The 20,868-nt window shown below is 34.0% G+C and overlaps 2 protein-coding genes across 7 annotated transcripts; one reads left to right on the top strand and one right to left on the bottom strand.

Moving 5' to 3' along the window:
* Positions 1–1,243: 1,243 nt before the first annotated feature.
* LOC132175098 (homeobox-leucine zipper protein ATHB-7-like) lies at positions 1,244–6,473 on the top strand. Of its 2 annotated transcripts, XM_059586921.1 has the most exons (3): positions 1,244–2,029; positions 2,107–2,368; positions 5,990–6,473. In XM_059586921.1, exons 1-3 carry the CDS (start codon positions 1,739–1,741, stop codon positions 5,995–5,997), a joined length of 561 nt encoding a protein of 186 aa, XP_059442904.1. In that variant the 5' UTR covers positions 1,244–1,738; the 3' UTR covers positions 5,998–6,473. The 2 variants fall into 2 exon arrangements, with proteins under 2 accessions (XP_059442904.1, XP_059442903.1); XM_059586920.1 differs by lacking the exon at positions 5,990–6,473 and having other exon boundaries at positions 2,107–2,525.
* Positions 2,275–10,261, bottom strand: LOC132175099 (mediator of RNA polymerase II transcription subunit 10b-like). 5 transcript variants are annotated; one of them, XR_009439390.1, is made up of 9 exons: positions 10,174–10,261; positions 9,979–10,045; positions 8,133–8,388; positions 7,962–8,042; positions 7,749–7,851; positions 7,543–7,632; positions 5,617–5,712; positions 2,532–2,620; positions 2,275–2,362 (listed from the first exon to the last, which is right to left on the bottom strand). XR_009439390.1 is itself a non-coding variant. In XM_059586925.1 (9 exons), the coding sequence occupies exons 4-8, from the start codon at positions 8,354–8,356 to the stop codon at positions 5,653–5,655; spliced, it is 558 nt and encodes a 185-aa protein (XP_059442908.1). In that variant the 5' UTR covers positions 8,357–8,388; positions 9,780–9,874; positions 9,979–10,045; positions 10,174–10,261; the 3' UTR covers positions 5,106–5,504; positions 5,617–5,652. The 5 variants fall into 5 exon arrangements, 4 of the variants coding, with proteins under 4 accessions (XP_059442907.1, XP_059442908.1, XP_059442905.1 ...); XM_059586925.1 differs by lacking the exons at positions 2,275–2,362; positions 2,532–2,620 and adding exons at positions 5,106–5,504; positions 9,780–9,874; XM_059586924.1 differs by lacking the exons at positions 2,275–2,362; positions 2,532–2,620 and adding an exon at positions 2,629–5,096.
* Positions 10,262–20,868: the final 10,607 nt, after the last annotated feature.

The raw sequence follows: 20,868 nt of genomic DNA, 5'->3' as shown, positions 1-20,868 counted from the left end.
AAAAAATCAATTATTGATTGAGACTCTGCAACATTAGCATTGTGTAATAATTATGAGATAAAAATATAATTTTTAACATTATTCTTTAAAAAAAAAAAAAAAAACCATTAATTTGAAAAGGTAAGAAAAAATAAAAACCTTTTCGTGCAACAATACACATCTCACTTTCATCCTACTAGTTGATGTTCTAGTGGCCATTAATTCCTTTTTTTTTTTTTTTAAACAAGTATAATATATAACAATATAACATTACTCTTTTAACAATTACGTATTCATTAATTATGTCTTTTTAAACAACACATTTTCAAACTACTATACCAAACATACTAATAAAACAAAACTCTTCTTAAAAAAAACTCTTTTTTTTTTTTTTTTTTTTTTTTAAGAATATCTTCTTAAAATCCTTAACTGTCTTAAGAAAAGGTCAATTGACTCAATTCAAATTTCAAATAGAACATGGGCATCTCCAGATCTAGTTCAAATGAATCGAAAAGTATCTAGTTCTAATTCAAATGAACTGAAAAGTATCTAGAACTAGAGAGTATCTAGTTAGCTATATTTAAAGGATGTTTTTGTCTTTTCACTTTTTGAAGAGACAAAAATACCCTTAAAATACGACTAATATTTAATTTGAATCCTAATTCAATTCAAATATTTAAAGAGACGGTACAACAAAATATCATGAAGCAGATTACCTTTTAGCTCACGTGTCTAAACAAGCCGGTGGGCAGATAAACCAAAAGTTTGGTGCCACGTTATGACGACCAAAACATATAAACTTTCGAAATAAAGCCACGTGGGTAGACCCACAAAGCAGACCACAAACCGGGTGGTGCAATGGCATTGGTTACTTGGGGATAGCCAGCTATGTCTTTTGTCCTAACGTACTGTTTGGTGCTCCTATTTTAAAAGTCACTTTAGAACAACGTGGCAATGAAACCTTGTATGAGGACAAAATACTTTTCAAATTAGCATATTATCTTTTTTGCCCTTGTATGTAAATGCAATGTACTCGCTGCTTGTATGCCAGATATTCTTAGCTGTCAATTCTTTTGACAAAGACTTCATTGAATAATATAACATGTATTTAAATAAAATTAGTTTATTAAAGTTAAAGCGTTTCATCTTTAAATTAAATTAATCAAAATTTATATAGTTTTATACTTGATACAGCCATCGAACTTGACTTGTTTAATTAAATAAGTCGAGTTAAAATTAACTTGTATAATCTTATACTCATGCCTCGATGCAATCTGGACTAAATATGCAAAGCATCACCATTGATATGTTCCAAGTTACAAGAATTTTTTGATAGAGATTCCTACCATCCTAGTACGAATTGTAAGGCGAAAGATCTCAATGAGACTCACTTGCCTATGCAGGAGATGAGTCCTACCCGCTCGAACAGACAAACCCCATCAAGAAGAGCCTCTCACACTACCAATCTAATTATAAAAGACAAACAATTGTAAGAAATTTTCAATGAGCAGAGAGCACAAAAAGCTTAGACTATTATGAACCTTGATGCAGCAAGTAGGATGTTCCTCTGCAGCGAGTAGATGTGATAATTCCCCTACCAATGCTTCGGGCCCACACCGAGATTCTAGACCACTATCAATATCATATGTCTCTCAAAAGTCTAAAAACTCTTCCTTCAGTTCACACTCACTCTAAGAAAAAGAGATCACTTTATTAGAAATAAGTGAATGCTGGCAAGAATCTTGACTCACGCAATAATATGACAAGTAGAAGGAACAGCAGCACCAAGCAAAAATTCAGTGATGAACAAATCAAGGCGCTGGAAATTATGTTCGAGGCAGAGTCAAGGCCAGAGTCTGTGAGAAAACTGCAGCTAGCTAATCAGCTTGGCCTGCGGCCTCACCAGGTTGCAATATGGTTCCAGAATCGGAGAGCCAGATTGAAGACTAAGCAGATTGAGCGAGATTACCGCATATTGAAAGCAAATTATGACACTCTAGCTTCCAGCTTCGAGTCACTACAAAGAGAGCATCAGTCATTGCTCCTGCAGGTACACTACTATTCTATACATAAGTAGAGTAGCTAATTACAAGCAATTCTTAATAAGTGTTTTATGGTTTACAACAGTCCCAGAAACTGAAAAGCCTGCTGGGTAAGTCTCACGGGAGAGAAAAGGGGAACAGCAGAGAAGGCAAATCGGTGAAGAGAGAACCTGTGTTTGAATCAAATGAAACAGCCGGAGCTCTATCAGAAAGTGACCATCACCAAACCAACATGCTGATGAGTGATGCTGCAGAAGAAACTGGCATTCTGAACATAGAAGAACCAGCAGATGGTTCCCCACCATCATTAGGAGATTGGTGCAGTAGTTTTCTTGATTTGTCTAGTGGTAATTCACAGTGGTGGGAGTTATGATCTTGATCAATTGCACCACCATTATAACTACCATAGATGTAAATGTATGAAAGTAATCTTCCTAAAGAGTAAAGAATATGGTAGCATTGCATCAAAGTGAAACAGCTCCTATAATCAAATATAATAATTCCAACTACCTTGTCAGATAATCTAAGGAGTTAAGACTCCAGACAGAAGAGTCCACCACTAGAATTGGGCCATCATAAGAAATAGCTGCATCCAGGACCTGTATAGTAGTTGGTTATATAAGTCTAGCTTCTCCACCTTATGTCCAGTTAGTATGTTTCAAGCTAATACAGGCAAAAGCTAATAGAAAAGATATCAAAAAAAAAAAAGTTATTAAGCAAAGGGAACATGAAGGCATTGCAGCAGTAGGAAGAAATAGGAATATCAGGAGATGCGTGCTACCATACACATGTTGTGAATGCATTAGTAAGAATAGTGTCGAAGGTTGAAACAAACAAACATTCCCTGTAGAAGTTCAATGTATCAAATAATCTCAGAATCATAGGCGAAAAACTCAGGTCCAATTGACACTGAGGAAGTGAAGTTAAAGCCTGAAAGAGCAATGGAATTCTTTGTATGGCAAAAGTAAATTCTGATCTCTCCTCCAAATTGGAGATTCTTTCAATTGGATGTAGCTGTTCTGATGGATTTAAGAAGGGCCATATAAAAGAGTCTATATATGGACTCTCTTGCCTTGAATTATTGAGGGTTTGGAAGAAGAGAGAGGTTTAAGTGAGGAGGAGAAAACAAGGAAGGCTATTGTGATTAATGACTTGGAGAGGACAACTCTTTTGGAGGAAGTGAATTGAAGGCAAAAATAGAGACAATTCAAGTAGAAGGAATAATTCCATTGAGCAATTGGTGGTTAATGGTGCAGCTCTTTCAAATTAGTCTGAGATAAGAAAACACATTGTGCAATTCTATGATAGTTTACCTAGCAGTTCAGCAGCCTATGTTAGATGGTGAAAGCCTTTAACTGTGACAAGGCTCCGATCCCGGAGGGATTTACTGTAAGTTTCTTCTAATCTTCCTGGGAGGTGCTCAAAGTAGACATCATGAATGTTTTCCATGATTTTCAAGCCAAGGGTATGTTTGAAAAAGTCTCAATGCCACATTCATTTCTCTTATACCAAAGAAACTAAGGGCAGTTGACATTAAAAATTTTCAACCTATTAGCTTAGTGCGTGTACTTTACAAAATTGTCGTCAAAGTTCTAGCTAATTAGGTTGAAAATGGTAGTGAAGAAGATCATTTCCAAGCCTTAGAACGCTAGTGGAGGCATATTTTATACTCTGCTCTCATTGCCAACAAGTGCCTAAACAATAGGATTAGATCTAGGGAACTATGTGTGTTGTGCAAGCTGGATGTTGAAAAGGCTTATACACATGTAAATTTTGGTACTTTCTTTTGTATTTGCTGAGGAGATACATTTTGGGAGAAAATGGTGTAATTGGATTACATATTGTATTTCTTCGGTTCACTTTTCGATTTTGGTGAATGGCACCCCAACGGGTTTTTTTAGTAGTTCTCGTGGCTTGTGACAAGGAGAACCTTTGCCTCCCTTTCTATTCGTTATTAGGGAAGATCCTTAGTATGAATAATCTAAGAAAGCAGCATGTCATTGTAGATGATTAGTGTTGTATATGTAAGAAGAATGGAGAGTTAGTGGATCATCTTCTACACCATTGTGAGATTGCCAATGCTCTTTGGAATAAGAATACTATCTTCAGCAATTTAGGGCTAGCTTGGGTTATGCCTAGTCGGTTGGTAGACCTATTCGCTTGCTAGTGAGAGCAAGGTAGTAGGCTTAGTTTGATGCAGTATAGAAGATGATACCATCCTGTTTAATGTGTTGCCTTTGGAGGGAAAGAAATGATCAGAACATTGAGAACCATGAGAGAACATTAGTGGAATTAATGGCTTTATTCTTTAAGACACCTTACTTTCTAGCTTTCATATTTTTCTACATTTTTTTCTTCTTCTAATTAGATGTCACTCTTGTATACCTAATGTGTACTTGAATTGCACCTTTACACTTTTTAATGAATTTTCGATTACTTATATATTACCTCTAGCAACTCTCTAAATATCTCCCAAATTAGGATTCCCTTGCAATACACCAAATTACTAATTATGTCACGAGTTTCTGCCACTAGCTTTTTCGCTTTAACAAAATTACCAACACTGACTAAAATGCTCTGGCATCATGGATTCTATACATAGCAACAAACTTATTTCCATCTTTCTTCCACTCATAATTGTATCTCCAAATTTATGGATTATTACAATTACTTTGGGCATACTCTTTCAGAGCAACTTTTCACGAAAAACTTATTTTTTAATAAGTAATGTCATTTCATAAATAAGGCACAAATGGGCGCAACCTTATTATACAGGGAGTATATAAGAAAACCCCTAAGATGAAAAAGAAGAACATAAAGTCAAAAAGACTGCAAAAGTAGAACCAAATAAGCTATAATGTGCCGATATCCAAATATGTAACGTGTTCACCACAGTCTTTTGCAACTTTGTTATCGATGTCTCTATATCTTCAAAGTGTCGAGCATTTCGCTCAATCCATAGACACCACATTAAACAAATCAGAACCACCCTCCATACTTTCTTCATGGTACCACACCCAACCATACCACCTCAACTGTTCATCAAATCTATGGCACATCTTGGCATAATCCACTCTACACCAAACAATTTAAGAATATAACTCCATAGGTCCCTCACAACTTCCCAATGAAGCAATAAATGGTCAATGGACTTCCCACTCTTCTTACACATGGTGGGCATTTTAGCCTCATGCTTCAACAAGCAACAATCAGAAGGATAATAAAAGTTTACAAATGATCCACATCAAACATGGTGTGATTTCCCTCCTAAGAATAGTCGAAGAGAGATAGAGAGAACAAAATCTATAAAATCCAAGTTCTTGTTACTCGAGTAAGAAAAACCTGCAACTGCAGGACATATTTTCTTTATAATACATCAGTTAACCATATGAATAGTACATGCACTTATCTAGGATAGTATACAAGCTAAAATCATGAGGACAATCAAAGCCATCGCATTCCCAAATTTATGATCAGCATGCACTGAAAATGAAATTAAGCCAAAATAAATTATGCCATATTAGATCAATGTATCCATTTGGCTTTTATCAACAATCACAAGATCACAGACATGCTAAGAGATGGACATTAATACCAGATGCAATACTGACATGGGCACCGAAAAGTCAGATTAGACTTTCATATCTCCATTTGGTAATGTGCTTTGTGCTTGTGCAAGTCGTTTCAATTCCTGCATTAGATGTGAAGAGCTTAAAACCTTAAGATAGTTAAACCAAAAGCAAAATAGCATTTTCACATAGGCTTCAGCTCTGTCTACTTTAAGGTATATGCCTTTCAAATGCTGACTAGTATCTTGAATCAAAATTAACTTAAAAAGTAGGGAGTTCGAATTTTGTGTGCCATACTGATAAGTGCTAAAATATACATATTTTAGTCCCTTAATTTATGTGTGTTAATCCTTTAGTTATACTATTTTATGTTGTTTTACTAATTTTGTCTGTTTTTAGGTGTTTGAAGGAAAATAAAGCATTTCTTGAAGTTTTGAGCTTAAAGGACCAAATTTGGGAAAAGTTAGAGTTCAGATCGAGCGCACCACACCTAGGCTTGAGCACATCAAAGGAACGATCGAGTGCAAGCTGCGATCGAGCGCATACAGGCGACCCAGATACGGAAAGACTTATTTTCTACTTAAAATTAGGTTTTCCCAACCCTAATTGGACTAGGGCTTTGTTCTTCGATTTTATTAGGTTTCCTAGGGTTTCTAGGTCTTTCTAAAACCTATAAATAGACTTCTAAGCCTTTGAGAAAATAGACAATTCCAGAGAGAAAAATTTGGAGGCTACTTCAAGAAGCATTTTCCAGTTTTTTCTTTCCCTTTTATTTTAGTTTTAATTTCATTATGTGTAACTAAACTCTTTGTTAGGACTAGATTGAAGCCCTAATCATGTCTTGTTAATTTAATATTAGTGCCGTTGTTTCAATTATTGTGGTTTAATTTAATTGATTATGTCTATGTGATTGAATTCCTCATATTTTATGGTATAAATTTGTTAATTAAGTCAATTTAGATGACCAAGTCTTGGGCTTAATAAGCGACAAAAGAACCTCACCATGGGTTCTTGGCTTAATCAACATGAGAATTATGAGTAAATACCATGCCCTAGGACTAATGTGTTTGTCGATCTCCATAGAATTATGTTTCCCTAAAGAACAACTTAGTAGATACCATGCTAAATCCTGTAGGGAATAAATGAATTAAAGTAGATACCATGTCTAATTCATTGCTTAGAGAGATCAATAGTTTAAGGTATAGATACTATGCCCTTAGGTTGACAAGCATTAAATATACCATATGATTGGAACATTGGCCTAATATTATCTTAATTAGTATGATTTGTGGTAGCAATTTAAGTTGGGAAAATCAATTCTAAATAAAAACAATCCTTGTGGGAATAATCTCGTACTTGCACTCTATACTCACGTTTTGATCTCGTGCACTTGTGAGTAAAACACACCAAGTATTTGCCTATTAATTTAGGTGGGTATTTGGCACAACACATACATTCAGTCACCAATCTTTTTTTTGATAAGTACATTCAGTCACCAATCTAAATTTCAGATTATGCACATAGCTGCTTCTAGCATTTCATTCTTCTCATTGATAACTTGTGACTTTGCCCTACCTTTGGTCTATTTGATTAATGAACTATTTAAAGTCATTAACCAATAACTAATCATTCCTCATGAATAACATAATCATTCAGGGAATGAGATGCACATCCAGTATGTTCAAGGAAGACATGTGCTTCACATTCTATGCAATAACAGAAGATTATAACAATTAAAACTGACAAATAAAGAGGTACCCTTCACAAATAGTGATTTGATCTTCAAACAAAGCAGAAAGGGAATTTTGGAGAGGGTGGTTGGGAACTGGGGAATAGGTTATTGTAATTTTGGCAAAACAAAAAAATTATGTTAAATGGAAGAAAATTTATGGAGGCAAATCTGTAGAGGAAATCATTCTAAGAAATTGGAGGGTCAACAGAATATTACTTACAGCAGCAGAGGCTGCGCGTATCTCTCTGTAAGATTCAACTTCATCAGGAAATGTTTGCTCAAGTTCTTCTAGGAGATGTCTGCGTAAACCCTAAAAAATAAAACCACACACAAGCGAAAAATTCAATAGTAAATGTAAAACTTACTTGAAGCATTGAAATAGATAAATAATTATATACATGTGTCATATCGAGATATAAAGCCAACCTTAAAGGCATCAGTTTTGCCTTTAGTGATCTGATTTTTGGCGATACAGCTATTTATGACATCCCTTGTGAATTCATCTGGATTCTTTCCATCATCAATCAAACTAAAAGCAAAAGTAAAATATCAGTTATTAGAAAATAAAGAAAAGCTTGAATTAGGCCATAAAAGAATAATTGCAGTTGAAGAAGAGGCAATCATGGAAAAAAAACTCACTTAAGAACCTCCATAGGAACCTGAATGCTGCACTTCTCAGCTAATCTAACCATGTTGTCGAGCTCCATAACAAGAGAATTGCTGCAGAATCAAGCGCACAGAAATAAATAACTTGGTAAACCAAGTAACAAATAAAAGAATAAATTACAACACAGGATTGCAGAAAGGTACAGGCATTGGAGAAGAGGAAGCTGTGAGGCAGCGTTGAAGGAAGAGACAGTAAGGTAGAGCTGGTGCAGAAGGCCCAAAGTTTTCTGGATAGAGTTGATGACCTGGTTCAAATTCTGCTTTGGTTCATCCACAGCAGTTGCTGCCGTGTCATTGCCTTGAGAGATGATCATCCCATTGCCGCCAACACCAGTCCCAGCTGTTGCTGCATTCTGTGATGAATCCATCGTTGTGTTTTACTTCCCAGACCTCTAAAACCCTTGAAAATGAATGTGTCAGACAGAAATAAACAAAGTAAATGTAAAGAAAATAACATAAAATAATTAATTGTAAAAAGTTAATCTTCCCTCAGATGTCAAAAAATGTTTACTCATCCATCGACACAATCCAACCAATACAATTTTCAGTGCATCAAGCATATGTATAAACAAAACCAAGCTGTTTTGGAATTATATGGATTTCTCTTATCTCTTTCAAAAGAAGCAAAAGAAATTTAGTAAAATCTCGTAGACTCAAATCTTTGGTGATTTAAGAGTTATTTAGAATATTATCCATTCTTAAAATGAACCTTGTTGGCACCAATACTGCATAGTGTGGGCCAATTGGGTAACATCTGGCATCACTTTATCTCAAAACAATAACAGCAACATAACAACCTCTAGGCTTTTCATATATTTGCTGGACATCCTTAATTAAATGGAGAAACTATATGAATAACATTTCCGCATCCAGTCATGTGTTTGTTACCCCTCATTGAGTTGCTTCTTTTTTAAAAAAAAAAAAAAAAAATTGTTTGTTTAGTTATTTTTATTAATTTTTAATTTTGGTTTTTAAGAAAATAAGGGTACCATTGGAAGAAAAATAGTTTCCATCCAACCTAATGGCCAACCCTAATGGAGTGGCTTACTTGCCATAAGATGATAGTTTAAGGACAAAGTTTTCCTCCAATCTGGGTTGGAGGAATCTGCAACCTAGTCTATAAAAGTGACATGTGTTCCTTGAACATGTAAAATGCACATGTTTTTTTAATAACAAGGACAAAGTTGAAATACATTTTATTAAAAACTCATGTGCATCTCACATGTTAATAAAAAAATGAACACATGTCACTTTTATAGATTAAGTTGAAGAAAATTCATCCAACCCAATTTAGAGGAAAACTTTGTCCTTAGTTTAATATATCTAAGTGTCGCAACAGTTTGTGGAGCTTTTTTAAAAAGTGACTGGTAGTTTCATGGAGTTTAATATTCCTCTTACGAGGAAAAAGAGACTATTTGTCAAATTTGCCTATATTATCAAACTGCTCAATAAGCAGCTACCATGAATGACAGTAAGGTCCCGGGCATTTGGAATGATCTTTAATTGCCAATCTTTCATCGCATAGGCCTAAAACCTGAATCAAGACTTCAAGCCCCATGAATCCATTAACTGGGTCAATGATTTGATTACCCAAAACCTGAGGTGTTGGGATGAGACCAAAATTAGGTCCATTTTTTACCCAAACATAGCTGACATCCTTAACACTTGGCTTCCTTTAACCGTCTTGAATGTTTTCTATTAATGATCAAGTTCAAAGGATTTAGGGGCACCCAAAGAACAGAAAAACATCATTCTCTTTTTAACAATTCGAATGCCAACACAATCACTTACATAGAAAATTGTCAATCGTCTAATCAATCCAACTAATCTTACTATCATTCCTAATACCCGAGCTTTAATTTCTGCTAATGTCAGGCAAAAAACCACTGAAAAACCCGGAATCCAAAAACAGAGAGAAATCGGTGAGAGTGAGAAAAATCGAAGAGAGAGAGAGAAGCACGACAATGAGCTGCGGAACAGACGAGAGTACCTGAGATGCGCTAACCCCACCGGCGACGGCGAAGGGAGAAAATCGATAATGGAAACAAACAAAAAGCCTAAAATTGAGAAATACCCAGATCAGAAATAGCTCCGATAAAAATCCAAAATTGAAAACTTTTTACTGTAAACCATGATTAGAATTTAGAAACAATCCCCAAAACAACAGAAAATCAATCGAACTTACAAAGTCCGTTCGACGTAAAAAGTAAAAAGTGGCCGGAGTATTCCTTTGAGCGTTGGACAGCCAAGAAAAATAATTCGGGTTCTGCAAATTATAAGATCCAATGGATTTTATTTTGGGCCCTATATGTCTAAATCTAATCCCAATTAACAAAAGCCCCAGTTTTATTGGACATCATTTGGCCCAATGACAGTGTTCGCCAATGGCCTGGCTGGTTCTGTACCAGGTCCGGTATTGTAGCACTTTTTTTTATGAATATGTGTTTGATTGGTTTTAATGAAAATATTTTGTAGGAAAAAGTGAAAAAATATATTTTATATGGAAAAATGTAAAAAAAATTGTTTTGTATTGATTTTTTTATTTGAATAATAATAATAAAAAAAATTGATGTGGTATAAAAAGTAGGAATATTGGGATTAATTTTGAGGTGAAAGAATTTTTTCTTTTTGGAATTGAGGAAGGGCCTAGTACAGTACCAGCCCAGGCCATTGGCAAACACTGCCAATAAAAAATAGGTATCACTCCTGGTCTTTGAGGGCAAAATTAAGATTTACCGTGATTAAAATTCAAGTAGCTTACGAGAGGAGCCGCGAAGCCTATCTGTCTTAGGTAATTAGTGGGCTCTACATCTTAGACTGTTCGGGGTAGGTGAGCTTCATAACTCCCAAATTTAATGAAATTCAGGCAATATGACTTTAGGAGAGGTCTCATTTCGACAAAGATAAATGATCTGTTGAACTAAAGATTAGATAGATTTAAACTTGTGTCAATCCTTTATTTACAAACTTACAAGATTATCAAATGTATATTCATGTACTCATATGAGAATAAGTGGGGAAAATGCATTATTCTCAATCATAATTATCATGAGTTTATATCAATTAAGCCATACTAAGGCATGCCACAATTGCCCACCTTCCTTCCAAAAGAGAGCTAGTGTATAATAAATATTATAAAAATGTTATTTATTACATTTTTATTCAATTTGTTGTGAGTTATAAATAGTTAATTGATAGTACGGTGGCATAAAAGGATAGTATATATATATATAGCATTATTCCAAATTCTCTCTTCACCAACCCTTCGCTACCCAAATAACACTTGGCTACTAGCTAGCTAGCTAGGCCAATAGAAGAAATGAATCAACTACAATCCAGACCACATATGAATTTTATATTTTTTATATGTTTAGTAACATCATGGGCCGGGGCTGATTTCTTTTTATATTCTGAAAACTTTATCCAACTTGTGTGACTAAGCTGTTTTTGTACACATTAATAAGTCGAGACCTAATCAACTTGCAGTGTATATAGTACAAAATGATAAAGCAATGGTCAACTTTACATGTAGTGTTGGTTTTGCATCAGCAATGAAATCTCCCTCCCTTTTGGAGAGGGACAGCTGTTTCCTCCATCAAAATTTTGATTTTATTTGGATACGGGGACCAACAAAACATTAAATGCATTGCCCACAAAGCAGATGAATGAATACATCAATGTGTTCCTTCTGTGAAGCTTCCCTTCGGGTTTTATATTTACATTTCATCTCCTCCTTTCTCTCTTTCTCTTATTATGTGACAATGGAAGATGTCGATGCCACCCACCACCTTCCTTTGAGCCATATTACTTATATCTCAATCAACTTTACCCCATCTGCTTATTTCAATGAAAGTTGTTTGTGCATATATGTAGCCGTGCACGCATGGATGATTTAGTGCTGTTCCTAATCACCTAAAAGCTGATGCATATTCTTTCCTGATCTGCTTTGTCTTTTATATTTCATTTCTCAATCAATATGTATCGTACACTCCAGTTCCTACTACCTCCTGTGCTACATTTCCTCCAAAAAGTCTAATTATGGGAAAAAAAAAAAGAGAGAAAGGGACACCCTGCTGATTCTTCAAGTAAAGCTTGACTTCCTCTTTTTTCCCATATCTGATCTGCAAAAAGGTGAAGCATGAATATTTTCAGAGAATCTTTGAAAACTTTTATTCCAAGTGTGTGATAAAGACCATTGAAAACATGGTGGAAAATGCTCTTGAAGTTATTTGGAAGCTGACTCCTTCAAAGCTATATCAGGTTGGACTATATAGGCCACCACAATGTTCAAATGGCCATTATGCAACTTGAGATGGTGGATATTTTGGCCGGGTATGATTGTGTGCATTTTTTGTTTCTTTGTTTTCTGTTCACACCACAAATATGTTAACAAACAACTTAAAAGACAAAAACGTACAACTTTCGTCACGTCAAAACACTTTCAAAGCAAAAATAAATAAATAAACACCTTCCAAAACACGCTAACAATCCGGTGAATAGAATAGAATAGCGCCCACACATTCAAGTAGAAATTAAATTTGTTCAATATTCCCAATTCTTACTACAGCATTTTACTCATAGATGCCAAACCCACTTTCCCAAACACTACTAAGATCTGATGAAGTTCAACCTCATATCAGAATAATGAAGATGGTCAAAGTTTGGCAGTGTTGGAAAAGGCAACGCCAAAAGAAAAAGTCAGATGCACAATTTGCTCAGCAATAGCATGGAACATATGCTAACAGCTTAATGAATGGAGGAAGACTAAAAGATTGCCCTTTAATATGTAAATGCTTTTCTTCTTGAAATTTCCTCTGCAGGACTTGAGATCTTGTTGAAAATGAAGTGTGCCAATAAAGCATATAGCTAAGTAAAGAAAGATCCATGTATGGCATCAGTTCCTTTCAAGACCTCAATTGTTTTTTCATAAGGAAATGTTCTACAGCCACTCAGAAATATTTGATGAAATAATGATTATCATAGACTAGGCCATTTCATTTTCGTGGCACCACCACCTTTCATGCCTAATGATCATACCCTTGCTCTTACCTCGCTCAAAGGAGATTGTGGGAAGAACTTTTACCAAGGTGATATCTTTTTTGACGGCATTTGTGAATTAATATGTTTATGAAGATTCCTTTGACCATGTACCAAATCTCCTGACTTTTTATAAAGGAATACGTTTGAAATACTACAACTTTTATTACAATTTTCTTTATTATTATTATTTTTTTTTGAGGTGAAATTTCTTTAAAATTTAGGGGATGGTTAAGCACAAAATCTAACAAATAAATTTAATTGTTTAATGATTAATGTGATAAGTGACACAAGAATTTATAAAAAAATGTATTACTCCGAACAACAATCTTGCATCAAACACTGCACTTTAAAGTTGATCCAAACAAAAGTATTCTAAACCTTAAATTGAAAACACTCAAAATCAACTTGAGTAATTATCGTTTCCACGAATTTACTTCAAGGGAATTTTAGTGGTCCTGCAATTGAACGATTTGCAATCCTTGCTAATTTGACATGTAAATTTAATTATTTAGTAGTTGAGGTGGTAAATGACACATGAACTATCACACCAGTTTGTAAAAAAATTATAATCGAAGTTGTAACACCCCTAACAACACCCATGTATCAAACACTTCACTTTAAAGTCGGTCCAACCAAAAGTAGTGTAAACCTTAATTGGAAACACTCAAAATCAACTTGGATAATATATATAGACACACACACAACTTTTATTACAATACTCTTTAAAACTTAGGTGACAATATTTTAATGGTAAAAAATTAAGCACAAAATATAAATAAATTTAATTGTTTAATGATTAACATGGTAAGTGACACAGAAATTTGTAATAAAAATTGTAATACCCCCAACAACACTCTTGCATAAAACACTGCACTTTAAATTTGATCCAACCAAAAGTAATCTAAACCTTAAATGGAAACACTCAAAATCAACTTGTAATTATCATTTCCATGAATTTACTTCCGGGAATTATTGGTGGTCCTGCAATTGAACGATTTGCAATCCTTTATGCAAATTTGACATGTAATTTAATTGTTTAGTAGTTGATTATGTGATAAGTAACACATAAACTCTCACACTAGTTTGTAAAGAATTTGTAATAAAAATTGCAATACCCTTAGCAACATTTGTGCACCAAACACTTCACTTTAAAGTATAGTCTAAACCTTAATCGGAAACACTCAAAATCAACTTGGGTAATTAATCATTTCCATGAATTTACTTGGAGGGAATTTTTGGTGGTCCTGCAATATTATTATCGATCCTTTATGCAACACATGTATATAGTGATATGCCATTTGCAAGTTGTATGTCACTAACCATTTAAATATAATATTGAATTACAAAGAAATGATATTGGAGTGGAGATAGACGTAAACATTTCATGCACAGGGTGGCGAACTTTAAGCATTCAAGTTGAACATAATTAAATCACTGAAACAATCTCGATCTTTACCGTATCAAATCTTTTCAGAATAAAGAATAAAGCTTTAATTTCATCAATCCCCCAATGTTATAATTCATCAGAATTATTCGTTCAAAATGATAGTGCGTGCTTCCATGTAATTAAATCATCTTAATTAATGTAGAACTTCCTCGCCAATTAACAACTTAATCAAGGTTCCCAGTTGAGTTTACACCACACACGTGGCATCCAACATTGTCTAAGTGTGAAAATATCAACACAACATTCCTCAGTCATCAAGCAGGCAAAAGAGAAACATAAAAAATAAAAATAAAAAAGGAAAAAGGAAAAGCAATATTCCCAATACAGTTCGAAGAACAACCTTCTTTTTTTTGAAAAAAAAAAAAAAAAACAAAAATTATTTTAAAGACCACAACAACAGCAACAAAAGACTACCAAATCTATGTTAATTCAATAGATTTATTCATTCAAAAAGTAGTGCTCCTTTCTAACACCAATTATTAAATTAATTAAGGTTTCACTAGTTGAGTTTACACCATGTATATCTGTGGCGTGCAGCATTGTTAATTGTCCAAATAGGAGTTATCATATTGGCCAACGCAGCATATACATCAATCAGCAAGCGACAGAAGGGAAAAAGAAAACATCACGCGCAAACTTCCTGAAATTCACCCTTAATTTATGTGAAATTATATGTGAATTGAATTATGCAGTCATTGTTACTGATCTATGTGATGATCAACTTTGCAGCATTATAGAATCATTAATTTATAAAGTTTAGTCTAATTATGATCATTCCAGTACTTCAACCCCATGATGTTATTTATAAGTTGTACTGATATTATTTATAACGACCTAAAAAAAATTAGCCACGTTTGAAATATTTATAATATGAAAGAGAAATACGTATAAGTTACATATTGTATATTCACTATATATTTATTACATAACTCTCTATTTATAAAGAGATAATAAGTAATGATCGATCAAGAAATTCTAAATAAGTAGAGCTAAACTAATTAAGGAATAGATCAGAAAACTAACCCTACAATAAAATAGAATAAAAGAAAATACAAATATTCTAACATAAAGGAAAATAACTTATTAATAAAAATATTTAATTATAAACCTAAACCCTACCACTCCTAAAAATTAGTAATTTAATCTCACATCGTAGAGAATTAATATGTAACATAATATTCAAGACCTTTTATGACTCGTATAGTCGTTGTTGTGGGCAATATAGCCGTCCAATATAAACCAACTTGTGCACATTGTTAATCGTCGTTGGTCGAGGTTAGTTGAGTGCTGATGATGAAAACTTCAGCAATATGTGCAAGACCAAAGCTTCTAAGTGGATAATGAATCCCAAGCTAAAAGCGGTCAATGTTCGCATCTCAAACGAGAAAGAATCCGAAGATTGTGTGGACGTACATTTTGTAGTTTAAGAATAACTATATATGTACATTTTATAACTATAGCTAGCTACTGGGTACGTAGTAGTGTAGTACTACCTTCCTATAATGAAATATATATATATATATATATTATTTTTATCTCTTGAAAATGTTATGACTTAAAAGATATATAAGTTGATCAAACCACAAAAATCCATAAGCAAGTGAAGAAGATATATTTGATTCAGTCGTGGCACTAGCTCGTTCTTATTTTATTAAATTAAAGAGTCTTGGCAACTCATTGCAGATTTACTTTCGGGATTCGTCACTGTACCTCCACAGAAACATATCTTAGATTTATTTAATAACATCGGGCGTGGTAATTATAAGGTTATCCGATTACGTCTGCACTCGTAATGAATGACTCTTTTTTATGATGTTTTTAATTAATGATGCTTGTGCTCTGCATGTTCCATATATATATATATATATATGGTAATTAACGAGGCACAAAACTTAAGCATACATATAAGAGAGTAGATATAAAATTGAAATCTAAGGCAAAAGGACTGCAGAAGGAAACTTAATTAGAACTTTTATATGATAAAAAACATTTCATAATAGATCATGCGAAATTATTACTTTGAAACTTGCAATACATGAAAAGTTATGAAATCTTGACGCATATAAACTTAGGATTATTATTATTTTAACATTATTTCTTATTGAAACAAGTTTACCCCTTGGCCCATTTCAGCATTTCTTGAACTCTGAGCTGTACAAGTTGGCGTGTCTTGAAAGACCATCATGAGTTCAATCCTATGGAAAGCTACCTGAATCTTCCCTGATTGATGGACCTTGTCATCATGGGTGTACACTTAGAAAAAGAGCGCGCACCCGACTGATAGTTCATATCGTGCTATCTGTGAATCACATGTATCATTTGATCTGGTACGTACCGATTAAATCAAGTCATGTCATAATGGTGTCTTGTGGTTAACTTATTAAAACATGGTTCACTTGCTATTTTATAAACATATCATACTTAAGCTAGCTATTCGTGAGTTCATAGTTATGCATACATAATTTGTGTGTGCATTATTTTCATGATTTATCATAATCCTAATCATGGCATAAAACATTATGACACGTATTAAAAATAAAAGTATTAGATAGAAAATTTCCTCAACTTTGTTTCAAAAGTCATAAGTTTAATAGAAAGCATACTTGCACTTTTGTTGGAGTTTTAAAATACCTACTTACCTGGACGCTGACACGTGGAAAAAGTGTCCCTTCACCTTAAACCCCAGCAATCTGTTTAGAAAGGCTCTTTAATCTAATTTTTTTCAGAATTTTTTTGATTTAAAAAAAAAAAACCATTTTGGCCATAATTTTATTTTCTGGACTGCACTCCTTCCCTCTCTCTCCTATTTAATTTTTTGGAATCTAATAAGGATCAAGCTATATATCGAGATTTTCATTTTCTGGACTCATCAACGTCCCTCAACCAACTTTAAAAAAATTACAAAAAAAAAAAAAAAATCTAACTACTTGACATGTCACATGTGTATGATCATATTAGGACAAGATTTATGCCTAGATCAGTACCTCAAAGTCTCAGGTTCTTTCCCCAATCTGAAGCTCTCAACTCCTTACAACTCTTGTTTGGCCACCTAAACCCCAATCAAAAGACACCAAATTTATGTTCTTAAGTAAGTCCATAAACTTATTAGAGTGGTTCCAAATATTCTTAGGTCCCAAACATGTTCCAAAGTTTTAGATTTTTCCTCCATTCCAGTGCATGTTGGAAGGACCGGATTTGATGTTTTAAATTTGCCTCCAACTTGTAATTAATCTTCTATATATAAGTTTGGAAACTTTTCTATATGCTTGCAGAACCTCAACAACTTCCAAGCAGCAAGTTAAACATTGAGATACCATAAGAACAATATGTATTTTCCTTAATTCAAACTGAATATCAGACCCTTTCGAACTGTTTAATAATAAATATAGCAGACCAGAATCATCCGTCCCAAGTTCAATTCGAATTGAACTTGAAACTGCGGGATTGGAAAGCAAGCAAAATCATTGGTCCCAAGTTATCTGAATTGAACTTAATTGGGACGCATAGATACGAAACACCATGATCCCATATTAGGAAGATGAAAAGTAGCCCAATGTGTCATTTATAAAGATTGTCATAAGTATTAAGGTCCTGTTTGGTTTGTGAAATAAGTATTCCAGTAGGAAAATGAATAAGTATTACTGGAAATAGAAGAGGTCGGAATAGAATAATTATTCAAATTCTTTTGTTTGGTAACAACCCATATTTCATAATTAGAATTGAACCAAAATTACTAAAAAGTCTGTTGGGTTTTGAATTGCCAAATTCGGTGACAAAATACATTCATCTGCAATCCCGTCAGCAGTGCATACACGAGGTGTTGTGTCAAGAGAAGACCTAGAAGATGTGGTTAAGCTTAACCAATCATAATAGAAGACCTATATGATATGGTTAAGTTTAATCAAATCGGAATTCTTTAATTAGAGTTAAAATAGGATTTGATTAAATTTCGTATCCTGCACATGTATCAGTATTCGGACCATAACTTTCGGCTCAAGAATCGGATTGAGGTGAAACCAGCGGCATTGAAAAGCTAACACAAAATTCTACAAATCTTTGTGAAATAAGATTTTCAAAATTCGAAAGTTAGCTATGCCAAAATCGTCTCGAAAGATAAGGAAGAAAATTTGGATGAATCCTATTCCAACTAGAACTAGTTTTTCTTCCCATTTCAACTAGTACTAGGTTTTCTTGTAGTCTATATATAGAGAGCTGTTATGCACGAAATTGTAAGGAATTCCACATAAGAATTCCATGTGCTAAGAGAGCGTTTAAGATATTGAGTGTTAGGGTTAGTCTCTCTTAGATTTAAAGGTTGTGTCTTCATCACAAATCATATACAACCGAAGTCTACCGGAGTTCCGGTAAAGGAGATCAAGTAGAAGGATTGTGCCAGATGTTCTGGAAAGGGCTACTGCGGTAGAAGTCAAGTGGGTCGCTTGTCTTATGCAAGGAAGTGTCAATTGCAAAGGTTTTGTAAGTGTGAACTTCTTGTAATCCTTATTCTTTTATAGTTGATTGATTTCCTGGGTTTGGCTGCCCCGGAGAGGTTTTACATTTAGAGAGTTCTCTAAATGGTTTCCTCTTCGTAACCAAATTTCTGTGTTCTTGATTGCATATTTCATATCAGTATTTGGTTGATTTTTTAACTACTAAGTTAGATCTGTTTTCTGGATATTTTCTGTAAAACTCCTAGACGTGTGAGTAGGTGATAATTGGAGTCGTTTTAGAATTTTCAATTGGTATCAGAGCGGGTTCACTTTGTTTGGATTAAATTCCTGAGTGAGATCCTTGACTCCTTTGCTATGAATACTCCTCAATCCCTTAGCATGGATTCTGATGAGGAGATTGACCTTCAGATGGCCTATAACAAGCTCTTTAAGAAATTTGTTAAATTAACTCATCATCATCAAATTTCCTTTAAAAAGCTTAATGATGTTGAGCATGAGAAAGAGTCTTTGGTTATTAATTTGTCTAAATCACATGCCTTAATTGACTCTTTGAAATCTGAAAATACTATGCTTATTGATAAATTGGGTGCCTCTACTTCACATGCTTCTAATTCTGAAAGAAAAACTTTGTTTGTTAAGCATGTGAAAGTTGAAGAAGTCAAAGCTAATATAGCTTGCTTGGATAAGGGCAAAACTTCTTGTATGAATACTTGTGTGAAGCCCGAATTCAAGGCTCTTTCAAGGAAACAAACTCATGCAAAGTTTGTTCCTACATGCCACCATTGTGGGATTATTGGTCATATTAGACCAAATTGTTCTAAGTTGAAATTCCAAAGACCTTGGAATAAAAAGGCTGCTCTTAAGAAAGAAAAAGGTGGTGTAGAGTCATGTTTGTCTAGATCTAAGTATATGTATATCCCTCCTCATATGAGACAAGCTTCTCCGAAATTTGTCCCTACCTGCCATCATTGTAGAAAAGTTGGTCATATTCAACCTAACTGTTTTAAGTTGAGACCTCGTGAGCATAATAGTGAGAATTCATATTCTAGGAAAGGTTTTGAGGGGCTATGCATAATGATGAAGGGAGTGTTACCTAGGTTAGATGAGTTTGACAAGAGTCACAAATCTGTATCTAGGGTTAAGAAGGTTTGGGTTAGGAAGGTTGATACCATTCACCCTTTGAGGGGGAGTGGTAGTGAACTCACCTAAAGTAAGGTGGTCCATAACATGCTTAGGATTGGTTGTCTTGCATATTTCTTCATATCCTAGAGCATGTAGCATTCATTGCATTGCATTGCATTTATTATTATTTTTTTTGTTTTTGTTTGTTTTTTTTAATTTTCAGTTTTGCATATATATGCATTGCATTAATTTTGTGCATTTTATTTAAAAAAAAAAAAAAATTCAAAAATTCAAAAAGACAAAAATATAGTTTTTAGGTTGTCTTCTTATTTTTGTCATATGCACCTTGATAGTCCATAAATTTCTCATGTATACTTTATGGATCCAATTCCTTATATCTCAAAATGTGCTTACTATACATGGGATGAATATTTATTAATGGACTGATTTTTTTTTGGCCTAAGCTTATGCTTCTATGGTACATTTTACCTATGCTTGAACTCTTATGCACATTTAAGCTTAAATTGAGTATGAATTTGGCCTTAAGGGTGAGTTATGTTAGGCAACCATATGAAGAAGATTGACTAGTTGTGTCTATCAAATTGACCAAATGCTAGTTGAACCTAGGACCTAAAAATTCCAGCATTCCTCTAATTTCGTTTAAGCACTAAATGATTAAAGACACATTCTCAAAGAAAAAAATAGTGAAACAAGAAAACATATGAACATATTCCAAAAGGAATCTATTTCACTATGTCTTATTTGTGCTCAACTTGTCCCTATAGAAATAGTCGTGACCATATTCATTGTGGAAAGAGAC

Source organism: Corylus avellana, chromosome ca3, assembly GCF_901000735.1.
Source record: "Corylus avellana chromosome ca3, CavTom2PMs-1.0".
NCBI lineage: Eukaryota > Viridiplantae > Streptophyta > Magnoliopsida > Fagales > Betulaceae > Corylus > Corylus avellana.
Note: the sequence above shows the minus strand (reverse complement) of the source record. Positions and strands in the feature narration are given on the sequence as shown.